General features: G+C 38.5%; 1 protein-coding gene across 6 annotated transcripts in view; it reads left to right on the top strand.

Annotated features, from left to right (window-relative positions):
* TMTC4 (transmembrane O-mannosyltransferase targeting cadherins 4) overlaps positions 1-15,841 on the top strand; it is a 93,860-nt gene that overhangs the window by 34,540 nt on the left and 43,479 nt on the right. For all 6 annotated transcript variants that reach the window (XR_003857141.1, XM_029604509.1, XM_029604505.1 and 3 more), the window contains 4 exons: positions 4,651-4,751; positions 7,063-7,155; positions 8,955-9,116; positions 14,809-15,011. Coding sequence is in view for 5 of the 6 variants with exons in the window: in XM_029604509.1 (XP_029460369.1) it covers positions 4,651-4,751; positions 7,063-7,155; positions 8,955-9,116; positions 14,809-15,011 (559 nt within the window). In the remaining variant the exon portion in view is untranslated. The remainder of the gene's footprint in view (positions 1-4,650; positions 4,752-7,062; positions 7,156-8,954; positions 9,117-14,808; positions 15,012-15,841) is intronic.

Raw genomic sequence — 15,841 nt, 5'->3', positions numbered from 1 at the left:
ATTTGAAGAGGCCTGTTTCTAGTTTGGAGTTTGATTTAACTGGGTATTGTGCGAATCTCAAATCTTTTTTGGCTGCTAGGAGAATGCCCCGCCCCTTTTTTTCTGCCGGGGGAGGGAGAAAAAGTCGTAGATCTGTGTTGGTAGTTGATTTATTATTGCTATATCCGTAGGTTTAAGCCATGTTTCTGTTATGGCGCAGATGTCCGGGTTCGCGTCTATAAGGTGGTCATTGAGGACCAGAGATTTCTTGGTGAGGGATTGAGCATTAAATAATATCAGGGAGAATAGAGCGAGGCCTAGGATTTGGGTGATAGGTGAGATCATGATGGGGATGAGGGATTTGTAGGTGTGGTGACGGGATAGTATAGATGATTTTCCTGTGTAGAATGAACTGTGATGAAGAATCGGTATTGGGAGACCAGGAGGCATTGTGTCCTGTTGTGTCAGGAACAGATGATTGCTGGTGCAGCCTTGGTTAATGCTGTAATGATTGCTCAGGCAAGCTGGAAGGATGCTGGAACGTATGACTGCTGGAGCAAGCTTGATGAATGTTGGAATGACTGTTGGGATAAGCTGGATGGATGTTGGACAGATGAGCTGCTGGAACAGAGCGTATGACTGCTGGGTGACTGCTGGATTGGGAAAATGCTGGAATAGGCTGGATGCTTGCGTGGAGAAGGGAGCTGGCGCCTGGGGGTAATGTTCGTCTGGGAGGCTCTGGAGTGAAACTTGCCGGTGATGGATTGAAATCCGCTGCGTGAAGAGACAAGGTAAATGCTGGGAGAGCCTGGAAATTATATGAAATTACGTTAAATTCAGGTTGTACATACATAGTTGAGGTTCAAAATTACAGTCACAGTGATGAAGCTGCCAGGCATGATGAGGGCAATTTTCAATAGTTTACTTAACTCTGTACATATACACATAGGTAGATTCACCTAAAGTCACACCTGTATTTTAAAAACTATGCCGCAAGTTTATAAAATACTATGTATCATCTTCCAAAGGTATGTGTGCATGTTGCAGTACGTGCACAGTAATTTTTATGCAGAGATCCACGTGGTTTATACACTTACAGGTAAATTTTAAAACCCGTGCGCAAGTATCCTGGCACGCACGCATGGACGTGCTGATATTATGACATGCGCGCTTCGATACAAAATCGGGCGCACATGTACGCACGGGTGACCCGCTCGTGCGTGCGGGGAGGGGGGAGGGATTTTTGTAAAAACTGCACGGCGACACAAGTAGGCCCTACCCCAGTTCCCTCCCAGTCCACTCCAATAAAGAAGCACACTGGGAGGAAACTTCTCTAACCCTAACCCTCTCCTCCCTCCCTCTTCCCCTCTCCTCCCTGACCTCTAGACCCCACCTACCTACACTAATGTTTTTGTCGCCGAACTTGCCTGCCCCCGCCCAGACCCCACCCCCAGCCTGCTCCTTTTTTTTTACTGCCCAGTACTTCCACGTGTACCAGGAAATACGTGTGTGCCCGGGCCATTTCAAAAATGCGTTCGGCGTTCGCATGGCCCAGCCACTCGCGTATCTCCCAGGAGTTGCATGTGCTGAGCTTTTAAAACAGGCCCTTATTTTATAAAAATGCACACACATATTTACTGCATTAAATAATTGTAATGTGGATGTGTAATAATGCCTAGTTTATGCACAGAGATAGGTATTTTATTGTGTTGGTTGATGTATGCATATATCTTGCTTAAGAAAATACTTTATATGCCAAATATGGGTTCATTGAGACCCTCGCCATTTGACCCATATATTTACCAGTTAACCTACACCTTCCAACACTTGCTGTAGAGCCCCACAGACAAAAGAGAAGTCTGATTTAATTTCACAACTTGATTAGCAGGTGTAAAAGTATGTTTGCTAAAGTATGCCCATACTCCATTTATAAAATATGTAAGTGTGCGTGTACTTTGAAAACCCACCCTAGAATGCCCTTGAGGTGTCCACTTTCTGTTTGATACATTTTCACACTCTTAACTGATTCCTTACTTCTCTAAATGCGATTACTTGTACAGAGGCTGCTTATTCATGTATATGCCAGTTTTACATAAAGAACCCTTGCGTAAGCCTTTGAAAATTCATCCCAACTATCTTGATATCTGTGCATGAGCAGAAAAGCCTTCTCTCTTTGGTGCCGGCAAACGCTGACACTCGCATTCTTTTCACAGAGAACACCAGTTACAACCAACCACATTTGCTTTCTTCAAAACATATGGATACTGAAACTATGCCTGTATTATTATTATGAACTCCTCTGTGTGTCATGTAGAAGATGCATCATCAGATTTACTGGGTCGCAAGACTAGTTTCTCTACCAGTATATGCCAGAAGCATGAGAGCAATATTCCGGGTGCTTTAGTGTAGTTTAGTTATCTTTGGTAAAACAAAGCGACGTACAAATAATTTCTTACTACTCAAATTTAGTCCAATACATTTTTATGGTAGCATACAAATACAAATTGTCTCCCACTCCTTTTTTAATAAATTATCTTATAAACGCTTTATAGTCTCCATCGTACTAGGCTTCATCTGCTGATGATTCATAGCATTGCATTTGGCCTGCTATTTAATAATAGGTGTCACACACATTCTAACTTCAAATATCTCAATGGAGCTTCAAGGTGCTCACTCATTTTTTTTCTTATTTTTTTTATGCAGTTAAAACAACTTATCTTCATATTTTTGGCACTTTTTCTTAACTCTAGTCATGTTCAAACTAGTCAGGCTCATATATATGTAGATTGAAGTCGCCTAATAATAACGGATGGGTGCTTCTCTTGGCACATTCGCTTATCAGGTTAGATAAATCATTTACGTAATTGGTTTCAGGTGACGGCTAATACATTAATGAAAGATTGAAGTTGTGGCTGTTGTGAAGAAAAAGATATTCTGTGTCTATGCTAGAATTACGTGAGAGCACCTTAAGGTTTAATGAAACTTAGGGAAAATAACTGCAGCTCCTCCACAGTTTCCGTTGGTCTGTCTTTGTGTAAATAGGCATAGTTTAGTGGCATGCCTGCTTAAGACAAGAAACATCACCTGGTTTTCACCAGGTTTCAGTAATACATAACACATGGTCTACATACTGTATCTTAATATTATGTGCAATAAAAGAGAGAACTTATTGATTATGGAGCGAGCATTAATTAATGCACATTTGATTTGGGAGGGCAAATGAGTTTTATGAAAGGCTGATTTGCAGACATAAAGAAGGGATAATATGTTTTAAAGAAGATCTATTTACAGATAAGCTCTTAGAGGTGCTGTAGCAAGGAGCCGTGTCTACCTCTACCATCAACTATAGGGATGGATTGTGCATGAAGCATCGCTATGCCAATTGACAGATAAAGACCAATGATCCAAAAACTGCGGAAACAATCATTGCAAAATAAAAAAAAAAAAAATCTGAATTAATGAGAGAGAAAACCTAATAAAATCATTTCAAAAAACAATTCAAGCTTTTTCTAAGTCCTCACGAAGGAGGAGCATTCTCCCTTTGTTGCACTCCTTTGGTTCGGGTTGCCTCTGGTGTCTGTGCGGGTTTATTTCTGCAGGGAAGATGTTTGATGTCACAGAATGGGTGGAGTTAGAGACAGTGCTCAGAAACTAGCAAGGATGTGAGAGAGACAGCATACAGAGGCAAAACAGACCTACAAATATCAATGACATTTAGGCCATTGATTTTATTTATGTAATTTGTTCTAAATGCTGCTTTTTGGTTTTTTTAAAGTGTATTTTTAATGATCCTTTGCTGTGCTTTTTATTGTAATCCATATTTTTTGTATTTATTGGCTCTGTTATTTCTCTATTTTATGTTATTGTATATTTGTTTATATATATTTTTACTTATTCCTTTTCTTTAATGTTTTATGCACGTCTGCCACTTAGTCTATTGTATTAATTTAAAAAAAACCCTACACTGACCAACATTTTCTTTTTTTTTTTATTTTATTTTAAATGGAAGTTTTCCAGTAAAATTGAAAACGAATTTTAGAATGGGAATTCTCTACTACTACTATTACTACTTCTTAACCTTTCTATAGCACAGTGCTGTACAAATACATAAAATAGAGACGGCCCCTGCTCTATGGAATATACAATCTAGTTAAAACACAGGCAAGATAGTTTCTAGTAATCCCTTAAGTATTACTGTAATACATGTTTGTTATCCCCCACTCTGATATGCTGTGCTATGGTTGGCCTTATGCCCATTACATTTAGCACTGCAGCAGACTAATGTTATCAAATAATTGTCTGAAATAGGAAACGTGTATGGTAACATGGCACTTTTAATCTATTTTTGCTGGTTTTTTTTTTTTTTGTAATCATCTCCTATAGATATGTCCATGCCCTTGGCCATATATATTATGATATGCTGGACAGAAACACAGATGTCAGCAGATGTGAACCACTTTATCCACCCAGTCTGCCCATTTGTATCTCCCTACTCTGCTATAACAGGTTTTAGTCTGTGGTCTCTTCCGTCCCTAGGTCTCTTTGTGGTCTGTTCCATACATTCTTTGTCGGAGTTCACCATAATTGTGCTTTCTGGCGCTTACTAGCTCATACTGTTAACGTCTTCATTTGTTGGAGATCTTGATCATGACTATAGTTTTGTCTTCACAGATGACAAAGAAGGAAAACAGTTTTCTATATTGTGGATACTAACGAGTGTTCTTCTGGGTGCAGTGGCCATGCTGTGCAAGGAACAAGGAATTACAGTACTGGTAAGCTATCACATAAATGTTATAAAATCAAGTGGGGTTTTGTTTTTTGTTTTTTTTAAATATAGGCTATGTTTGCTTTATTGGCATGGAAAAGTTTTGTGATTCAATGCCGTTAACAACTTTATGTGAAATAATTAAGGCCAGATGAAATTTAAATAGGTTCTACTGTTCTAAAATGTTTTTAGGGTCAGAGTAAGTAAATAATGTGTAAATGATACTTTTTCTTTTTCTGAAAGAATCTGGTAACAGAAAATTAAGCATGGTGACCACCTAAAATCCTATCCCCTCCTTTCTTTAGGTTTCTGATGCACTAAACATACAATTATTTAAAGACCGATTTTTGTCCAGCCCAAGCGGCAGCTCCCTCAGGCTCATTTACTGGGTTTTCTGCTAGCTGACAAACATTCACATAATACATGTGTCTCTTGTGACTATCCTATTAATTATACAAAACACCTACAGCTCATAGACTCCTGTGGTAAAGTCCTGAGTGGTTAAGAATGAAGACTCCCAGTGCAAGAACCTTAGTAGAAGCAGATAACTGAACTGGAAGCTAAAGGAACAGGAGGTGATAGGCCCAAGGAAGAAAAGAGAGCCTCCCTGCCCATATAAAAAATAATGGCAGAGCATTTGGGAAATTAGAATCGGGAAGAAATTATTTCCCTGACAAAATAAATAGTTCAACTTAACCAGTATAATGTATAGAAAGTGCACTCAGACTTCAGCCTTTATTTTCAAAGCAAACTTGTGCATATAAGTCCACTTTGAAATGTAGCTGTATATGCGGAACTGTGTATGACACATGCACACATTTGTGTGCTTGGCAAAATGACATAAATGTTTATACATTTTATGCACATAGTTTCAGAAATCAAAAGTATGTGTGTAAATGGTTTCCCCACTCCAATTCCACTTTACACCTAATTCTAAGCTACAAATGCACATTAATGTTAAATTCAAACCGTCTAATATGATCCCAACAGACAAGCCTAATTTACACACACAGTTTTTTTGAAATGAATTGTTACCGCACTATGATGGCACATGATTAATTTGTAATCTATACCACTCACATTTTCATTAGCGTGCCTTGCTGTAAACCGTTGTGATGGTTATCTAACTTAACGACGGTATAGAAAAGTTTTTAAATAAATAAAATAAACAATATATATACTATATATATATATCTATATTATAGATATAGATATATATATCGATATAGATATATATATATATACAAAAAATCTCCCAATTATAAATAATTGGGGAAAAAGAAGAAAAAAAGCACTTTTGCTTATAGGCAAACCATACCAGTAATCTAGCCTTGTATTAAAATCAATTTATTTATTTAGAAATACAATAAGACATTAATTTTTTCAATTTTTTACATAAAACCAGTGATATATATTAATCCCTAATATTGATATATTGCTTACTGCTTCATATAAACATCTTGACAATTTCCCAAACACATATCAACCTGGACCCAACTATTGATAGCCCTCAACTCTATCCTACTTCTCACCTCAGTCTGTCCCTCAACTTCTTTTACATTCCCAATTATCTGATGTTGTTGTTGTTGTTGGTCTTTTAAGCTGGGAAACACCACTTTATATTCAATATCTTATACGAATATCCCCATACTGGTATTGTATAAAGTCATATTATAAAGTGATACCTAAATCACTATTTCTGCTCAACAATACCACATGTAGATTTCCAAAAGCATATTTATAACCCCCTCTTCTGTGCTATTGTTGAGCAGAAATAGTGATTTAGGTATCACATTTGTTTTTATCAAAATAGTATTTTAGTAAAGTCTGCCTACTCCCGTTGATGGCTCGACAGCGGCCGGTGTTTCGCAACACGTTTGGGCAAAATGTTCTTCTTCATATAATGGCTCCTGATGAAGCGACATAGTTGCGAAACACCGGCCGCTGTCGAGCCATCAACGAGAGTAGACAGACTTTTTACTAAAATAATGAAAGCACTAGTTGATTAAGATAACCGCAGGTGATTGAAAAGTCCGGATGGCTTTGGTTTTGGCAGAGCACGTTGTTGGGCTTGCTGATGCGGTAAATATTAATAAAGAAATTAACAAAAAGTAGAAAAATAAACAAAATACAAACAACGAAGCAAGTGGTGACATTTTTTGAAAGTGGGTTTGGCAGATTCCTTTTGTATTATTAGCATTTTGCATTGCAGGATCGTTTTGGCTCTTTTTGTGTTTTTTTGTAATTAATCCAACTTAAACATATTTTGTTGTCCATAAATCTGAATTAATGTATCACTTTATTTCTTTGTTATTTAGGGCTTGAATGCTGTGTTTGATGCCTTTGTAATCTGCAAACTGAATTTATTGAGGCTTTTCCAGATGTTGTTATACAAAGACAAAGCATTGGAGGTGAGTGCTAGCAATTTCATTTTAATTTAAATAGCAATTAAAAATATTGCATCTGTGTCAAAAGCAATTCTTGGCAAAATTTTAAAAGTTAGTCCCTAGTAAAGAGCTGGACCATTTTGCCTCATTGGCAGACTTTTTTGCCTTATCTTCCCCAAAGGCCCCCACGCTATCACAATATTATAGGAAGTTGATGGGGAAACTTCCAGTGGCTATTCCTACGGATTTAGCGGCCCGGTGGCATAGGGCGGGGCGGTCTGAGGTCTCCGGAGAAACCAATTTCATTACCTAATGCTGATGGACAAAAAATGGGCCGCTGCTTCTTTTCAGCGAAATCGTTGTTTCCTACGAACATGGGACTCATATATTCAATCGTTACCTCATCGGATTCGAAGCCACATTTTGAATGCTTAAGCCATTTGACTTCCTGGTGTATTGAACATGAAATGAGAGGTTAACAGGACTTTTGAGTGGAGGCTGGAGGGTTAGCCCAAATACAAAGGGGGGGGGGGGGTAGGAGGGAGGGGGGGTGGCGGACAAGTTGCTGTTTGATGGTCGGTTTGTCGCCCTGTTCATTACTGTTTGTATTGTTATTGCTGGAAATAATAAAAACCGTTTTGCAAAAAAAAAAAAAAAAAAAAGTTAGTTAAAATTTGCTGCTAATACGACAGTTCGTATATTGCAGATGCATGTCCATTGTGACCTGGATGTCGTCATCGTTTCATGTGATAATCTGTCAGTACGGTCTCCAGGACCAGCCTTCCTCTGCATCCCTTTATTTGGCCTCTTTTTCTGGTTCTCTCAAACTCCCTATTCACTGCCCCCAGCCCCTGGCACTAACAAAACCCCTCTCTTCTGTTTCCTTTGCGAACGGCAGAGTGTGCTTTCTGACTCTCTCCTTCTCCCAACCACCCCACCTGAAGAATGACCGCTTCTGTATCCTGGACTAACTGCGCTAGCAGCTCAAACAGGCCAAAGCCCCCAGTCCCTAGTTATTTCTTTGGCCGCACCAGCACAACTCACCCCCCCCCCCCCCCCCCCCAACTCCCCGGTGGACCCATAGCGGCACTGGTGATGTTCCTCCGACTGCGCACAGGATTAAGCCTGCACCTTCCAGAGCACCTGAAGGAGTAAAACCAACAATTCTTTACACCAGTGTCCCCTGCCTTGCTCTCCTTAGAATAGCGGTACCGAGACCTGTTGGATCACTACTAATGCGATATTGCATTGCAGAATTGAGCATTGCATTATTATTATTATTATTTTTAGCATAAAATTGGAGACGTTTTCCCTGTTTAGTAAATAAAGTATTTAGATTCACCTTTTTACAGGCAGCTGGTGAGCTACTTATTGCCACCACTGAAATCTGTGACTTCTCAAATGCATGCTGGCATGTTCTCATCCACGCAGTGTTATTTTACTGTCTAACATTTTAATATGTGTAGAATAAAGGAAGGCTTTCAGCCCTGTTTCTTTGGACTAGCAATAGCACTTTGGCTGCGTGCAGTATTTTATTTGGAGGGCAAGATCTCCACTTGTGACCAAGATGTTACAGCAGAGTTTTGTTTTTTTTATAAAGAAAGGTCACTCAAATTATTTTAAAAATTGATTCCTGCATTTGAACAAAATGTGGTTTTGCTCATAGAATTTAAAAAATTAGTTTTTGGTTTTCTAGTTGTTGGGTTTTTTTTTAATTTAGAAAAATAATTTATTCTGTGCGGTGCTCATATTTCTATAGCAGTACTGCAAAGCAGATGATAGCCTGGTAAAATGTTCCCTCTGCTCTCTCTCTCCACTTCTAGAGTGCTGTATTTTTAAACAAAGGATTTCTGCTCAGAATAATCTTTATGGCGTCTGGAGGGGCAGCTATTCTATATGTGCGCTGGAGAATCATGGGCACGGGACCACCAGCTTTTACTGACGTAGACAACCCTGCATCATTTGCGGATAATATTCCTATTAGAGTAAGTAGTGGATTTTTTGAAAAAAAAAAAAGTGATTTTGAGACGGTTTGTGTTGATCCTAGTTAAGGAACAAGAACTAGAGATGAGCAGGTTGTTTTTTTGACCCATCTTTGATAACTGCTGCTAATTCCCTCCTCAGTCCCACCCTCCATACCTACTACTTAGCTAGAATACTACTAGATTTATGTGCCCCTTCCACATACACATCGTGGCTGCCATGACCTGACAAAATAATAAAATCAGAAGGAAAATCTGTATTCTACTTATTGAGCATTTTTATATTTTGACAATCAGAATGCAGATCTTTGATCATTTACCTCAGAAACATCATTAGACTTGGTGGAAACGCTGAGGAAACTTAGCAAACTTTGCTGATGTTTTAATGATGGAACATAGGCAAATTCTTTGAATAAACATCAAACAGGCTGATTTGCAAGGGTTAATAAAGGAGAGCCAAGTCAGATTGTGACCTTTAAAACTTATATTTAGAGCCTTGATGTTTCTAAAGGACTTTTCCCTTTTTGATCTATGGGGAAAAAAAATGCATACACGTGAATTTTCAAAGGAGTTACTCATGTAAATGCAGCATATTATCATAGCAATATTCAAAACCATCTACCTGCAATGGGCCTGATTTTCAAAAGCATTTTCACGCGTAAAACTAGATTTTACACACGTAAATTCACCTTACTTGTGTAAGTGGGCTTTTGAACATTACTACAATATCTGCCATTGAATTGTCCATAGGATTTACCTACGTAAGGGCACTTTATGCGCGTAAATGGCTTTTGAAAATTGCTGCGATAATGTTACATTTAAGCACGTAACTTCTTTGAAAATTCACCTGTGCACTTAATGCAGGTAAAATTTATTGACAATTCAATGCCATATATTGTAGTAATTTTCAAAAGTCCACTTAGATGGGTAAAGTGTATTTACGCATGTAAAACCAGTTTTGAGCATGTAAATGCTTTTAAAAATAAGGCCCTTAGCACATAGTCCCGTAATCAGAAATAACACTCCTAACAGTGTTCTGTTATGGAGGATTTAACGTTTGTCATTTTTGTTTCTCTTTAGCTACTTTTTAGTAATTTGAGGTTGCTGTACTTGTATATTTTTTAATGTCTTTATATTGAATAAGTAGAATTGAATTCGATCATCATACTCCTTTTGAACTAAAGTGCACGAAAATGCTTTTTGTTTATTTGTGGTAGTCAATATTTATTTAATTATTTCTTAATTTATAGCCTGCCTGTTTACAATACTAAGCAGGTTACAAGAAAACATACATAATTAAAATACATACTAAAAATAATCTAACAGTAAAACCAAATTGAATAAAAAATAAAATAAATAAAAGCAAGTATTTAAAACAAGACACACAACATTAAGATAAAATGATTAAGACACATGTGCTCAAAAGGTGTAATTCATGGGGAGATCTAAAAATTGACAGCCCAGTCATAACCAACCAAGCATTGCTTATGAATAATCAATATTCTCTGCTCATAAAAGTGTTTAAAAACAATTTGCTGAAATAAATAGCTTTTTAGCAGTGGCATAGCCAGAACTGATTTTTATGGGCGGGCACAAGGTTAACATGGGTGGGCTGTAGGTATGCAGGTCTGAGACCTTATTGATAAATAATGCCGTATACTACACCCTACAATGGCTTTCTAAGTAGTTTGCAGCAGCCATTATGCATCATGAATAAAACTAAAACATTTTACCTCAATTATGACAAGCACTTACCAGCATTAAAAATTCCTTATTCATCTGTATTAATTTTATATTTATTGCCGTTTATAAATGCACAAGTATATGATGTAAAAAGCAAAGAAAACAAACTGATCCAGCCAATCATGTAATAAAACATAAATCAATGTATTCTTTCATGAATCCTCTTTGCAGAAAGCCAGAAATTAGCATAACTACAAAAAAATAATATTAATCATCAGAGCAGGTGCAGAGAAGAGCTAGGCCGATTCACATTACAGCCAACATGAAAAAACGTATTCAAATTCTGGTGTCACCTCAGCAAAAAAATATCCCTCCATGGTTAAACATTTTGGGGTAGATTTTCAAAAGCCCGTGCATGCATCCATGTGTGCGCGGTTCCCAGCATGTGGACGTGTTGATTTTATAACATGCGCGCGTGAAGGTCTTTCCCAGTTCCCTCCTAGTCTGCTCCTATCCCCCAACCTAGCCTTCCTCCCTTTTCCCCTCTCCTCCCCGACCCCTAAACCCACCCTTACTACCCTAGAGTTTTCTGTTTTATTACTTACGTGCTTTAAGGAGCAGACGTAAGTTGTGCGCTGGCCAGGTGCCGGCACGCACTTCCCCGGGACAGCACAAAATAGCTCTGTCCTGACCGGCCCCTTTTTGATGACCCAGCACTTCTGCCCATACCGGGAGGATACGCACGTGGCCGGGCCATTTCTAAAATGCGCACAGCCGAGCCACGCGCATATCTCACGGTTTTTACACACACAGCCTTCTGAAAATTTAGGCTTTTGTGAAGTCACATAAACTGCAAAAAAAAAGAGACATCAAGAACCTTGCCATAACATACAGCCCACAGCACTGACTCTTAGGACTCAAATAACAGTAACCTTATAAAAAAAAAGCAGCAATGCAAATATTGCACACCTGCTGGAGTAACAGAACATAGTGAACTACTACAGTGAAACTACATGCTAGCAGAAATACTGCATTTTAGTCACACATAGGCAAAACAGAGACTGACCCTTACCCAATGTGCAAATAAGAGACTACAAATTAGAAACGCAAACATGCAGACAAAACCGAAATAGCCTGAGAAACTAAAGTCTCTGAACAGTGGAATACTGAAGAAAGTACAAAACTGACTCACTGCGATTACTATCTAACCCCATACATTTCAAGACATTTTTAAAAACATACTTGTTTCAGACTGCCTTCAAAATTCCATCAACCAAACAGTAATACTCCATATCAATATTTTCTTTCCCTTAACTCCCCTCCTGTTAGTCGCTATATATATTTGTAAAAATCATCCCTTTCCCTCAATTTTCCCCTTTCTTCTATATATATTCAGTGGCTATAAGACGGCACTTGATTTTGATTTGTTTTGATTTAACTAGATTATTTATAATTTATAACCTTTTATTTTATTATGTGATTTATGTAATTTTTTAGTTATTTTATTTTTGTTTTTTTACATTTATGTAAACCGTTTTGATTAAACTCTGTAAAAGCGGTATAGAAACACTTAAATAAATAAATAATATAAGAAATGCACATTCCCAAAGATGGCATATTCCAGTTGCTAAAATCTCAAAATATATGTTTGGGGTTTTTTACCTTTATTGTCTGATCTTTGTATTTTTCTAATCAGTTGGTCCCAGTCGGGTTTTTTTTCCCACGTTTCCTTTGTTGGTCATTTCCTAATTCCTTTTTAGGGTCTCTTCTCATTCTGTTTCTTCTCCTATTGTCTACTTCCCTTCCTCCATCACACAGGCTAATGCTTTCTCTCACAGACTCCCTCACACACACAAACTTTCATATGCTCTCACACGTACACACACACACAAACTCACTGTGTTTAAAAAAAAACAACTCACTGTGTTTAAAAAAGGATTGGATAGGTTCTTGGAGGAGAGGTCCATTACCTGCTATTAATTAAGTTGCCTTAGAAATTAGCCACTGCTCTTACTAGCAATGGTAACATGGAATAGACTTGGTTTTTGGGTACTTGCCAGGTTCTTATGGCTTGGATTGGCCACTGTTGGAAACGGGATGCTGGGCTTGATGGACCCTTGGTTTGACCCAGTATGGCAGGTTCTTATGTTCACTCTCACATGCTCTACCAAACTTTCATATACTCTCCTCCCCATACACACACACAAGCTCTCATTCTCACATGCTGTACCACAAGCACAAGCTCTCTCTCTCATATACACTCCCCCCCCAAATACACACACACACACACACAAACAAACACAAAAGCTTTCACTCTCACATGCTCTACCAAAAAAACAAGCACTCACTCAATCTCCCCCTGCTCCCCATTCTCACACACACATAGACGCACACCCAGATTCCCATTCTCACCCAAAGGGGGTGGAGCATGGCCCACCTGTGGCTACGCCATGGGCTTTTAGCATTTTGTGAATGGTCAACAGTGATGACGTATTTTTCATTGGCTCAGGTAATGAGTTCCATAAAGAAGGTCCTGCTACATAAAAGATCTTTTCTCTGGTTTCATCAAGATGAATTTTGTATACAAAGGGGATTGATGATACATTTTGGAATGAGGATTGCAATGAGTGAGACAGACAGTAAAGTTTTAAAAGGGAATTAAAACAGGGAGGAGCTAAGTTGTTAATAGCTTTGTACACCAATGAAATGGTTTTAACTTTGATACATCATCATATCAGGAGCCAGGAAGGTTAGCAAGTATGGGAGTAGTATGTTCCCAAATACTGGTTCTGGATACTAGGTATTTTTGAATCAATTGTAATATCTTAGTCACTGAGGTAAACCAAGATAAGAGATAATACAATAATCAACAACTAAAAATACTAAAGCATGAACAATAGTCCGCAAATCACTCTCAGATAATAACAGCTGACAAAGAGGAAACGTGTTTAGGTTGAATAAAATGGTAGACAGTGAAGAATCTTACGGAACACCAGTATCTAACCAAAACAGAGCAGAGTTATAGCCACCTATGGTCACTTATTGATAACAGTCTTAAAAAAAAAAAAAGTGAAACCAATAGATCACAGTACAAAAAAGAGGCCCATTTCACAGAGACACCATAGCAAAATAATATGGTCCAGAGTATCAAAGGCCACAGAGATATCTAGAAGGACAAGAACAAAATCCGTTCTGTTGTCCAAACCACAGCAGAACGCATCAACTAAAAGTAGTACCAGGTGCCGTGAGCCGGGCGAAAACCAAATTCAAATTGGTCAAGCAGGTTATGGTCCTCAATGTAAGTATTTAATTGGGTCAGTAATACTTTTTCCTAAATATATTTGCAAAAAATGGCAAGGTTGAGATGGGGCGATAGCTAGAGAACTCAGCAAGATCATGAGAGAGGCATTTTAAAAGCGGACATCCAGAAGCAATTTTCAGACTATTGGGGAAATGCACCTTCCTTTAAAGAATAGTTACAAAGGTGGTTAGAAACTCAGCTAAACCACTTTGCGCAACCTTAAAATGAGCATTAGAGCAATAAACGTAAAGGGCAAAAATGTATCACAAAGGTTACTGATGATACTTAAAGTTTCCCTTTCTCGAGGAAGGGAACGCTGTTGGGGAGCTGAGAGAATCGGTGAGGCATCTCGCTTTTCAGGCTGTTTGCGGAGCCAGAGGCAATGCTGCGATATATATTTTGTATCATTCTAGGTGGGACGTACAAAGATGGTATCTGTTTCATGCTACGCGCTGCCTCGCCAGATCATGGAGCTCTTTCAGATAGCACATTTTTATTATTGACCATCTGGTGAAAGAAAAAAGTATTTCACCATGAGCTTGCAATGAGAATACCGCATTGGGCTGTGAAATATTTCCCTACATGAGCTTGTAATAGTGGCATTTATAGTGATTATGATATTCTGTTTTTATAGTATAGCTTAAAGTTGAAATGTATGGATTTTTTTTTTTAAAGTCCAATATCAGATGTTTGTTTTTCTCTGATTGGCAGGCTATAAACTATAATTACTACTACTCGTTGAATGCATGGTTGCTGCTGTGTCCCTGGTGGCTGTGTTTTGATTGGTCAATGGGCTGCATACCCCTTATTAAATCACTCAGTGACTGGAGAATAATTGCACTAGCGGCACTTTGGTTCTGCCTAAGTGGCCTGATATGCCAAGCACTATGCTCTGAAGACTGCCATAAAAGAAGGTAAGAGCCTATGCTGAACCTTAAATCTCTCTGTGTGTTGAGACTTCAGTATTATTTTGTTAATTTCAGCAACTAATAATTTAGCAATTCGGTTGAACCAATATCTAACTAATGTATTTCAAATAAATGTTTGTAGTTCTTATTACAGTTTCAACCCAATTTAGAGTCCCGTCGCTATCTGCTGACTAGTGGGGAGGAAACTTCTGGGAAGGAAATACGGATGGGCTGCTTTATTTTCCTCCTGAACTGGCGTTTTGAGATCCTTAACACTGTAGGTGGTAAAAAGTAATTTGTAGTCAGAACAGAGTGCAATTGAAGTGCCTCGTGCCCCTCATTTCACAGATCGTCCCTTTAAAAATAAATGATACGTGGTAGATCTTCGATAATAAATGGTACTCAAAAGAGATTATTTCTCATCTAACAGAGTAGAAGGGTATTTTGAAAATAATTGAAAAAGAAAACAATAGCACTTGGAAGAAGAGAAAAACACCAATTTAAAAATACAGAAGTGTGACAGTAGTGGCTGGGTTTGAACATTTCTGGGATCTGAATTCTGTAGGCGCCCCTAGTCCGATGCTGTGAATACCTTTCAGGAGCAAAGAAATGAAAGCAATTGAACGGCCAGGGCTGCTCTTATATGGGGCAAACCAAGGCAATTGCCCTGGGCTCTGAGTTGGGAGAGCCAGCGGGGACGGATGATGGCAGCAAGAGCCGGGCACCGTGTTCCTACTGCTACTTCCGGCTTCGTTGGCCAAGCCTGACACTGCTTCCTCCGTCTCTCCCACTGGGCCGATCTTCACAGCTGTGACCCTACCACTTCAGCTTTGAGG

The sequence above is a fragment of the Rhinatrema bivittatum genome, chromosome 5, assembly GCF_901001135.1.
Source record: "Rhinatrema bivittatum chromosome 5, aRhiBiv1.1, whole genome shotgun sequence".
NCBI lineage: Eukaryota > Metazoa > Chordata > Amphibia > Gymnophiona > Rhinatrematidae > Rhinatrema > Rhinatrema bivittatum.
This window is presented reverse-complemented; position numbering and strand designations above follow the sequence as displayed.